This window comes from Sceloporus occidentalis, unplaced genomic scaffold, assembly GCF_023333645.1.
Source record: "Sceloporus occidentalis isolate IW3139 unplaced genomic scaffold, rSceOcc1.0.p SCAF_69, whole genome shotgun sequence".
NCBI classification, from domain to species: domain Eukaryota; kingdom Metazoa; phylum Chordata; class Lepidosauria; order Squamata; family Phrynosomatidae; genus Sceloporus; species Sceloporus occidentalis.
In genome coordinates, this window is record NW_028317049.1 from 3,456,251 (window position 1) to 3,467,397 (window position 11,147).

The 11,147-nt window shown below is 44.4% G+C and overlaps 1 protein-coding gene across 1 annotated transcript in view; it reads left to right on the forward strand.

Moving 5' to 3' along the window:
- Nucleotides 1-10,616, forward strand: part of LOC149286413 (nitric oxide synthase, inducible-like) — a 49,110-nt gene extending 38,494 nt beyond the window's left edge. Inside the window, exons 21-27 of the mRNA XM_089494198.1 lie at nucleotides 1,623-1,786; nucleotides 4,229-4,439; nucleotides 5,753-5,840; nucleotides 6,146-6,267; nucleotides 7,790-7,938; nucleotides 8,194-8,388; nucleotides 9,746-10,616. Of these exons, the coding sequence (XP_089350324.1) occupies nucleotides 1,623-1,786; nucleotides 4,229-4,439; nucleotides 5,753-5,840; nucleotides 6,146-6,267; nucleotides 7,790-7,938; nucleotides 8,194-8,388; nucleotides 9,746-9,874 (1,058 nt within the window). The 3' untranslated portion in view covers nucleotides 9,875-10,616. The remainder of the gene's footprint in view (nucleotides 1-1,622; nucleotides 1,787-4,228; nucleotides 4,440-5,752; nucleotides 5,841-6,145; nucleotides 6,268-7,789; nucleotides 7,939-8,193; nucleotides 8,389-9,745) is intronic.
- The last annotated feature ends 531 nt before the right edge of the window (nucleotides 10,617-11,147 follow it).

Sequence of the window (11,147 nt, forward strand, 5' to 3'; positions counted from 1 at the left end):
ATAGGGTCAAGTATGTGGAGAGATCTTGGAGCACCTTGGAGACTCACTGAAAGAAAGAAGTTGGCAGTATGAGCTTTCCTAGACTTCAGTCTACTTCCTTAGATGCATATATAGGGTCAAGTATGTGGAGAGATCTTGGAGCACCTTGGAGACTCACTGAAAGAAAGAAGTTGGCAGTATGAGCTTTCCTAGACTTCAGTCTACTTCCTTAGATGCATATATAGGGTCAAGTATGTGGAGAGATCTTGGAGCACCTTGGAGACTCACTGAAAGAAAGAAGTTGGCAGCATGAGCTTTCCTAGACTTCAGTCTACTTCCTCAGATGCACTTGGAGGAAGTAGACTGAAGTCTACTTTCTTTCTTTCAGTTCTTCTCAAAGGTGCTCACTCCATGTTCTGCAAGCAATTAGAATCAGTCCAAAAAAAGAGAAGACTCTCTAACAAAACCAGCCACGCCAAAAAGGAACAATGGTTACGGTGCAAAGAGGCACCCCAAAACATCACCAAAACAAAGCTAGAACTTGGGTGGAAAGCACACTAGAGGTTTTGCAAGTGAAAGCCAAGCCTTCAGCCATTCATGTCCGAAGCAGCTTGGGAACAATATATAGTTGTCCCTCCACATTCGCTGGGGTTAGGGGTGAAGGACCCTCATGAATGTGGAAGGACTGCAAATAATAAACACTGGGCCCATACAGACAGGCCAAAATAAAGCTGCTTTGGGTCACTTTGGAGGTATGCTGTTTAAACAATACACACATCTTAAGAGGCCAGAAGCTGTGCCAAAGCTGCACTCCAGTCCTTAGGACTGGAGTGTGGCTTTGGCATGGCTTTTGGACTCTTAGGACGCATACATCATTTAAAAAGCATACCTCCAAAGTGGCCCAAAGCAGCTTTATTTTGGCCTGTCTGTACAGACCCACTATTGTTTTTACCTAAGAGAGCACATATCTAGGAATATCCTGGTCCCAATGCAACGTCCCAGACGTTGACCAAGTATACTAGAGGATCTACAAATGCTTAGAGAACTGTTTTCTCTAGAAATGTCTATGTTCTCCAGTACAACTCTATGGTCCAACAGAATTGCGCTGGAAGACTTAGGGTCCGAACAGACAGGCCAAAATAAAGCTGCTTCGGGCCACTTTGGAGGTATGCTGTTTAAATGATGCATGCATCATTGGAGTCTGGAAGCCGTGTCAAAGCCATGCACCAGTCCTAAGGACTGGAGTGCAGCTTTGGTGCAGCTTTTGGCTTCTTAAGATGCAAGTGTCATTTGGAGGTATGCTGTTTGTGACCCGAAGCAGCTTTATTTTGGCCTGTCTGTATGGGCCCTTAGAGATTCCTTGAGAAAACATAATAATCCAAACCGCAAATAATCAAATCCGCAAAAGTCAAAGCTGCAAATGTGGAGGGCCAAGTGTATAAACAATGGTTGTAAATATATGTAAAGGGCAGCATTAGTAGCTGAGGTCAACAGGAGGCTGGAAATGACTGGCTTGGCAGGGAAATGGTCAATCCAATCCGTTCCTCTCCTTTGACCTTTGCAACGTTTCTCCCCAGATACTGTCCGCTTTTGGAACGCTGATGATTATTTCTTTTCCCCTGCCGTTTCCTCTCCCATTCCAGGTGGCTACTGGACCGGTGACAAGAAGTTTCCAGCCTGTACCCTCTCCCAAGCTTTGATGCATTTCCTGGACGTCACCACTCCTCCGTCCCAACGCTTTCTCCGGACGCTTTCCCAGCTTGCCAAAGACGAGCGAGAGAAAGAGAGGCTGGACCTCTTGTGTCACGTGAGTTGTGTTCCAAACCAGGGGTGGGGATCATGTGGCTCTTCAGTTGTTGTTGTTGTTGGACAGCAATTCTCTGGTGGTTGAGAGTTCCTGCATGGCAGAATGGGGTTGGACTGGATGACCCTTGGGGTCTCTTCCAACTCTACAATTCTATGAGTGGTTAAATGCCGATACTGAAGCCACAACGTTGTGAGTTTGATCCTAGAGGAGGGCTCCAAGGTTGACTCTGGTGGTTGAGAGTTCCTGCATGGCAGAATGGGGTTGGACTGGATGACCCTTGGGGTCTCTTCCAACTCTACAATTCTATGAGTGGTTAAATGCCGATACTGAAGCCACAACGTTGTGAGTTTGATCCTAGAGGAGGGCTCCAAGGTTGACTCTGGTGGTTGAGAGTTCCTGCATGGCAGAATGGGGTTGGACTGGATGGCCCTTGGGGTCTCTTCCAACTCTACAATTCTATGAGTGGTTAAATGCCGATACTGAAGCCACAACGTTGTGAGTTTGATCCTAGAGGAGGGCTCCAAGGTTGATTCTGGTGGTTGAGAGTTCCTGCATGGCAGAATGGGGTTGGACTGGATGGCCCTTGGGGTCTCTTCCAACTCTACAATTCTATGAGTGGTTAAATGCCGATACTGAAGCCGCAACGTTGTGAGTTTGATCCTAGAGGAGGGCTCCAAGGTTGACTCTGGTGGTTGAGAGTTCCTGCATGGCAGAATGGGGTTGGACTGGATGACCCTTGGGGTCTCTTCCAACTCTACAATTCTATGAGTGGTTAAATGCCGATACTGAAGCCACAACGTTGTGAGTTTGATCCTAGAGGAGGGCTCCAAGGTTGACTCTGGTGGGTGAGAGTTCCTGCATGGCAGAATGGGGTTGGACTGGATGGCCCTTGGGGTCTCTTCCAACTCTACAATTCTATGACTCTATGAGTGGTTAAATGCCGATACTGAAGCCACAACGTTGTGAGTTTGATCCTAGAGGAGGGCTCCAAGGTTGACTCTGGTGGTTGAGAGTTCCTGCATGGCAGAATGGGGTTGGACTGGATGACCCTTGGGGTCTCTTCCAACTTTACAATTCTATGAGTGGTTAAATGCCGATACTGAAGCCACAACGTTGTGAGTTTGATCCTAGAGGAGGGCTCCAAGGTTGACTCTGGTGGTTGAGAGTTCCTGCATGGCAGAATGGGGTTTGACTGGATGGCCCTTGGGGTCTCTTCCAACTCTACAATTCTATGATTCTATGAGTGGTTAAATGCCGATACTGAAGCCACAACGTTGTGAGTTTGATCCTAGAGGAGGGCTCCAAGGTTGACTCAGCCTTCCATCCTTTCGTAGGTCGGTAAAATGAATACCCAGCTTCTTGGGGGCAATTGTCTTATAGATTGTAAACCGCTTAGGGAGTGCTATCTCATTGATAAGTGATATAGAAATGTAAATGTTATTGCTGTTGCTAACAACCCCTGGTCAGAATTCAAAGATATAGCCATGTTAGTCTGTAGAATCAGTATGTTGTGAGATCTTGTAGCACCTTTGAGACTCACTGAGATAAAGAAGTTGGCAGCATGAGCTTTCCTAGACTTAAATCTACTTCCTCAGATGCCCCTGGTCCTCATAGCCAATGGTGAGGAAAGCTGGGAGTTGCAGTCCAACATCTTCTGGCAGGCTGAGCGATTCCCACTCTTGTTCTAAATGATTGCCTACCAGATTGTAGAACTCAAACCATTCATTTTCCAGTGGTGTAGTCTTCCATCTGCATATCCAAAGCTAGTTTAGGGCTGATGGGACCCAATGGGTGGTAAAGTGATAGAATCATAGAATCGTAGAGTTGGAAGAGACCCCAAGGGCCATCCAGTCCAGCCCCATTCTGCCATGCAGGAACTCTCAATCAAAGCATCCCCAACAGATGGCCATCCAGCCTCTGTTTGAAGACCTTCAAAGCAAATCTTGATTTTGCCATTTTATATGTACTAAATGGGACTCAAGCTTTTTGACAGATTTTGGTATCCATCAGGGATCCTGGAACCAAACCCCAGCCAGCGGATACCAAGGGCCCACTGTACATTTAGACTGTGCTTATGATATTGTAATTTAAAGGTATAATCTTAATTTTGCTCGTCGTTTATGTCACATCTATTGCCTATAAAACTATATAACCATAACTATGGCCCCAGACAGACAGACCCAAATAAAGCTGCTTCGGGTCACTTGGGAGGTATGCTGTTTAAAGTGATGCATGTGTCCTAAGAGGCTGGAAGCTGTGCCCTATAATAACTATAATATAACTATTATATATGGAAATTACGATTTATGAGTAACATTAGTACAAAAATATTACTAAGGATTTTGTATGGCGTGGTATGGGAGGAGGTCAATGAGGATGCGACACCATGCGTTACCGCAGTGGGTAACGCCAACTCTAGTGATGTTTTTGTTTTGCATCTAGGACTTGGAGGAGTACAACAAGTGGAAGTTTTACAATAGCCCCACCATCCTGGAGGTCTTGGAGGAGTTCCCCTCCATCGAGGTCTCGACATCTTTCTTGCTGTCCCAGCTTCCTTTGCTAAAGCCCAGGTATTACTCCATCAGTTCGTCGCAGGATTGGGAGCCCAGAGAGATCCATCTAACAGTCGCAATGGTCACCTACAAGACTCGGGGTAATTTGTTCTATCTCCAGCAAGAGATCATATTTATCTTTTGCCATTTTATATAAGGGACAGCATTTTAATATATAATAATAATAATAATAATAATAATAATAATAATAATAATAATAATGCTTTATTTGTATACCGCTTTTCCAGTGCTCAAAGTGGTTTACATCAATGGGGCTTGGTATCTACAGGGGTTCCTGGAACCAAACCTCAAGGCATACCAAGGGCTTATACATATTATGCTATCATCATCATCATCATCATCATCATCATCATCATCATCATCATCATCATTTCTTTCCCGCCTCTCCTCCTATCCTTATGTAGATATTTTCCCCTGCTATAAAGCTTTCTCTAGTCGACCCAGATCTTTTGGAACAACTAATTCCAAATTAGTTCCAACTGAATAGTTCCTTATTCCAAAGTAGTTCCAACTAATTTGGAACAGCTAATTCTTTTGGAACAACTAATTTCTCCATGAATTTTATGTGATAGCGATATCTGTCCTAAGAAAGAGCCAGCGTGGGAATGTAGTGGTTTGAGCATTAGACTATGACTCTGGAGACCAGGGTTCGAATCCCAGCCCAGCCATGGAAACTCACTGGTTGACTTTGGACAAGTCACACTCTCTCAGCCTCAGGGGAAGGCCATGGCAAACCTTCTCTTGCCAAGAAAACCCCATGATAAGCCTGACCAGTGGCCTTAGGGTTGCCATAAGCTGGAAATGACTTGAAGGCACACAACAAGGACAACAACATCTGCATTTTGAACATTTTAAAGGCAGAAAGCACTCTGGAATTATAAATCAGTGAGGAATGGTTATCATATCCGTGCTCCAAATGATGCTGATTCGTTTTCAAATGCACATTAAACTAAATTGAAAACCAAGGCCTGTTACAGACAGCCAAAATAAAGCTGCTTCGAGTCACAGTGGAGATATGGTGTTTCAATGATGCATGCGTCCTAAGAGTCCAGAGGTCTCACCAAAGCCACACTCCAGCCCTAAGGACTGGAGCATGGCTTTGGTGCAGCTTCTGGACTCTTAGGACGCATGCATCATTGAAACACCATATCTCCACTGTGACTCAAAGCAGCTTTATTTTGGCTGTCTGTAACAAGCCCAAGACATGGACTTAAGACTGAAGGCCCTTGGACTTCCTTAGAAAGTCTATCCCAAAAGCTTGCTTTAGGGTAAAGGCTTATCCACTGCAAGTCCTTATTTTCTTTATTCATTTATTGGCAATATCAGCTGAATCTGGGTATCTAAAAACATTTTAATATATATATTGTCTTTTTTCCTTTCTTCTTCCTCTTAGATGGAAAAGGTCCAGTGCACCAGGGCATATGCAGCACATGGCTGAACACTGTCGGCTTAAAAGAAATGATCCCTTGTTTCGTTTGCAGGTAATAATATAGACAAGAACTATCCAGTAAGAAAAGGTCTGTTGAACTCTTAGCTTTAAGAGTTATGTGGAGAGCCAGAAAAACATCCTTTGAAATGAAAATGGATCCAAAAGTATATACAGCGTATCTTGAAATGGCAATTTCTATCGCTTAGCTTTACAAAATATCTGCACCTCTTGGAGATGAAAAATTGCTTAAACTACTGTATTTACTAGTATTAGGCTTGCCAGGATCAACGCTCACTTACCTTCCTTTGAGTAATGTAACCTTCTCTCCCCTGCTGCCCTTTCGGTGGCATCATTTAGTGCGGACGGGTTTCGACTTCCAAAAGACCCCCAAAAGCCATGCGTTTTGATCGGCCCGGGTACAGGAGTCGCTCCGTTTCGAAGCTTCTGGCAACAACGTCTCTATGACCTGGAAATAAAAGGTAAAGCGCATGTTTTGTTCCGGCGCTGGGTGCAGTTTCAGGCTTCTCCAAGACTTTATTTGATGACATGCACTGACATGTGCTACTGCTGTTTTATCCATTTTACTGGTGGCAAATGATGCCGTCGTTGTTGTGTGCCTTGAAGTTGCTTCTGATTTATGGTGACCATTAAAGTGAGCTTATCCTGGGGGTTTTTTTGGCAAGATTTGTTCAGAGGGGGTTTGCCATTGCCTTCCCCTGAGGCTGAGAGAGTGTGACTTCTTGCCCAAGGTCACTCAATGGGTTTCATGTCCAAGATGGGAATCAAATCTTGGTCTCCAGATTCATAGTCCAATGCTCAAACCATGATGCTGACAAATGATGCAGCAGATGGTAAACAGCAGAGAAGCATCCCAACCCTTTCCCTGATGGAGTAGAGCATCCCTTCACATTTAGTGATGGAACTGGGTCCCTAAACTACTACTTCTACTCAAAATATACCTACCTGGTAATTCAGTTCCCTATAGCTGTCCTCCAGAGCAAGACCAATGGAAGAGGGATTCCCAAGAGTTACAGCAAACCAACAAAACCAAAGTGTTCCAAGCACTGATGCATCTCCCTTTCCAGTAGCTATGAGATCTATGCTAAGATGCATTTGGTCTGAGGAATGCATCTGAAGAAGTAGACAAAGGCCTGTTACAGACCGCCCAAATAAAGCTGCTTGGGGTCTCTTTGGAGGTATGCTCTTTAAATGATGCATGGGTCCGAAGAGTCCGGAGGTCGTGCCAAAGCCACACTCCATTCCTAAGCACTGGAGTGCAGCTTTGGTGCAGCTTCCAGATTCTTAGGACCCATGCATCATTTCAACAGCATGCCTCCAAAGAGACCCCAAGCAGCTTTATTTTGGCAGTCTGTAACAGGCCAAAAGCCTACAAATGCTCATGCTACCAGCTTCTTTCGTTCCGTGAGTCTCAAAGGGGCTACAAGATCTATCTACCATTGGACAGAGATAGAGGTTGAAGAGTTGGACTATGATTCTGGATTTGATTTCCCACTCAGCCGTGGAACCCACTGGTAGAACTTGGGCAAGTCACACTCTCTCAGCCTCAGGGTCGTCATAAATTGGAAACGACTTGAAGGCTCACAATAACAACAACAAACCACTAAAACCCGCTTTAGGTCACCATAAGTTGGAAACAACTTGAAGGCACACAATAACAGCAACAACAAACCACTGCACAGCTGTTACTGTTTGGCCATGATGCCAACAAGGATCCCAAAACCTATCTGCTTGATGGCATAGACCAGAATCATGGTTCAGTCAAATGAGTTGAATGGGGCACTAGACTCATGGAGGGATGGGAAGATAGAAGATAGGTACAGGTCCTTGGAAAAGCAAAGATTTAAGTATGTGTAACAGGCTAGTTTCAAAGTATCAGGCCCTGGATATTTCCCCCTAAAGTCCTACCCTGGTTGCCCCACTGTATTCCCTTTCCTCAATTGTCTTAGGAAAGTCAACTGACTTGGAGTCTCTGCTTTTTAGGAATCCAAGGGCGGGGAATGATACTCTTGTTCGGCTGCCGGCATGCCAGCCTGGACCACCTCTACAAAGAAGAAATGGAAGAGATGCTTCAGAAAGGAATCTTCCAAGACGTCTACACAGCATACTCTAGAGAGCCTGGCCGTCCCAAAGTAAGACTCCGTTTCATCTTTGCTTTGAAAGCAAAGTGCAGTCGCTCCTCCATATCCACAGATTCTTTATCCACGGATTCAAGGATCCTTTATCCATGTCTTGAAAATATTCAAAGAATGTATACATTCCAAATAGCAAACCTTGATTTGGCCATTTTATGTAAGGGACCCCATTTTACTATGCCGTTGTATTTGCGTCGTAAACACGTACTACAGGGATAACTTTTTGAGTCGGCTCTTTCGTTTCCCCCACAGGTCTATGTCCAAGATCTTCTTCAGAATGATCTAGGATCCAAAGTGTACCGACTCTTACACGAAGAAGGAGGTCACCTGTATGTCTGCGGTGATGTCCGCATGGCCAGGGCAGTGGCCAAGACTGTGAAGGAGATGTTCGCAAAGCACCTCAACTTGAGCGAAGAGCAAGCAGAAGACTACTGCTTCCAGCTTAAGGTATGCTTACAATTGGCTTGTTTCACTGCTAATTCTGTCCAAGCAAACCATGGAGGCCAGACCATGAAAATATGGTGCCCACCAACCTCATTCTACCTAGCAAAGCCAACTAGGCCAGAAGTTGGGTCTTTGACCAACACTGATGATGGGATTGCAGTCTCCATCTCACCTGAAGGTAGCAGACTAGCATACATGGCAACTTTGTCTGAACACCTACATCTACTCCCTCGGAGTGTAGTGGAGTCTCCTTCCTTGGAGGTCTTTAAACAGAGGCTGGATGGCCATCTCTCGGGGATGCTTTGATTGAGAGTTCCTACATGGCAGAATGGGGTTGGACTGGATGGCCCTTGGGGTCTCTTCCAACTCCATGAGTCTATGGAGAGGGCTCCTATACCTTGAATGGCTATGTAGAAGAAGGACTATCAGCAGGTGTTGCTTTTCACATAACAAGCAACACCTGTTGAAATGCCCTCTTCGACACAACAACAGCCTAAACACCCTGAAGTCATCAGATCTCATCTGATCTTGGAAGTTGAACAGGGTCAGGCCTAGTTGGTACTCAGATGGGAGATCGCCAATGAATACCGCGTGCCGTAGGCTATGGCCTGTTACAGACTGCCAAAATAAAGCTGCTTGGGGTCTCTTTGGAGATATGCTATTTAAATGATGCATGGGTCCTAAGAGTCTGGAGGTCGCACCAAAGCCACACTCCATTCCTAAGCACTGGAGTGCAGCTTTGGTGCAGCTTCTGGATTCTTAGGATGCATGCCTCATTTAAACAGCATACCTCCAAAGAGACCCCAAGCAGCTTTATTTTGGCAGTCTGTAACAGGCCTATATTTCAGAGGAAGGAAGTGGCCAAACCACCTCTGAAGCTTCCTTGCCTAAGAAAACCCTATGGAATTCATGGGGTCTCCATAAATGAATAGGCAACTTGAAAGCACAAGCATTGAAGGTATATGAGCCCTCTCCAGTTTTCACTCTGGAAACCTTATCTATCCCTTGTTTAGACTAAATCGAGGTTAAATCATTGCCTACATCATTTGGCTCACATCTCATAGCCTTTGGCATTTATTTTTTAGAGACGGTTTTGGGTGACTCTTGACACACTCAGCCTAGTGTTGAAATAGAAAGTGAATAGAGAATATTGCTTTTCAAACAGAGCCTACTTCCAACTCAGTCACTTCATATTAAAAAATCAGGTTAACTTTTAAAAACTCACGACAAATCAATAGCGAATACCTTTTAACCTGGTTAAAAATGGGCTCCGATTGATCAATTTGATCAAGATGTTTATTCATAATCGGTACAAGAATAATAATCGTTGTCAACGCTCTCTGGGTTTTTGCTTTCACAGCGACGGAAGCGATACCACGAAGACATATTTGGGGCAGTGTTTCCACATGAGAATCAAAGAGTCTCCGAAGAAATAAGTCCCAGACAAGACGCAGGAAACTTGGCGTCTCAAGCCCAGCTAAAAATTTAGCTGCGTTTTACTATACGCTTTCGCCTTTTTCCACCATCGTCGGGGACCAAATTGTGCTTCCTCTCCAAAATTTGGAGGAGACTAAGTCGCATCCGGTTCATAAAATCCAGCCCCTTAAAAACACTACCAGTTATTTTTTAAAGACAACACTACGTTTTGTTTTATTTAATTCTATTTATTCGGTTTGTTTGTGTATATTTTGTGGGATGCGGTCAGTTTTTTGTTTGGTTTTAAAGGATCTAATGCTGGGCAAAGGCTCCTAATACGATGAGCCGATTTCTCCCTGCATTTACGGCTTTAGAAAAGGGAACGGAAATGATTCCAGATCTGTAAATAATAATAGCAATAATAATAATAATAATAATAATAATAATAATAATAATAATAGAAGGGAATTGCCCCTCTTCTGCTGTTGTCTCTAATGTGCAAGGAAAGCGAGACAGATTCTGCATCCATGGATTCAACCATCCACGGTTTGAAATGATGTTACCTAAATTCCAATTTTGCCATTTTTATACAAGGGCCGTTGTATTTAATGGGACTTTAACATCCACAGATTTTGGTATATGCTGGAAATCTTGGATATAATAACCATATATACACAGTGAGTCCTGGGACCAAAGCCCAGCGGATATCAAGGGACCATTGTAAACCATGAGGCGCACTATAGAACTAACAGTGATTCTTTGGTTTGGGAACCGCATCATTTATCTTGTTGGTTATCCGTCTTTATGCTTTTGCACTAACCTGTTGTATAAAGTGTTTGAAACTGTAAGATAAAGAAATATGATTATTCCTCTTTGCGAAGCCGTACCACGATTTTGTCAATGAGTTCTGCAAACAATATGCGTTACGTTTTTTTTCAAATGCGCCAAAGTCAACCGGCGAAATAATTAAACAAGAATTATAATGGCCTGTTACAGACTGCCAAAATAAAGCTGCTTGGGGTCTCTTTGGAGGTATGCTGTTTAAATGATGCGTGCATCCTAAGACTCTGGAAGGTGCACCAAAGCTGCACTCCAGCGCTTAGGAATGGAGTGTGGCTTTGGCGCGAGCGTCCTAAGAATCCAGAAGCTGCACCAAAGCTGCACTCCAGCGCTTAGGAATGGAGTGTGGCTTTGGCGCGAGCATCCTAAGAATCCAGAAGCTGCACCAAAGCTGCACTCCAGCGCTTAGGAATGGAGTGTGGCTTTGGCGCGAGCGTCCTAAGAATCCAGAAGCTGCACCAAAGCTGCACTCCAGCGCTTAGGAATGGAGTGTGGCTTTGGCGTGA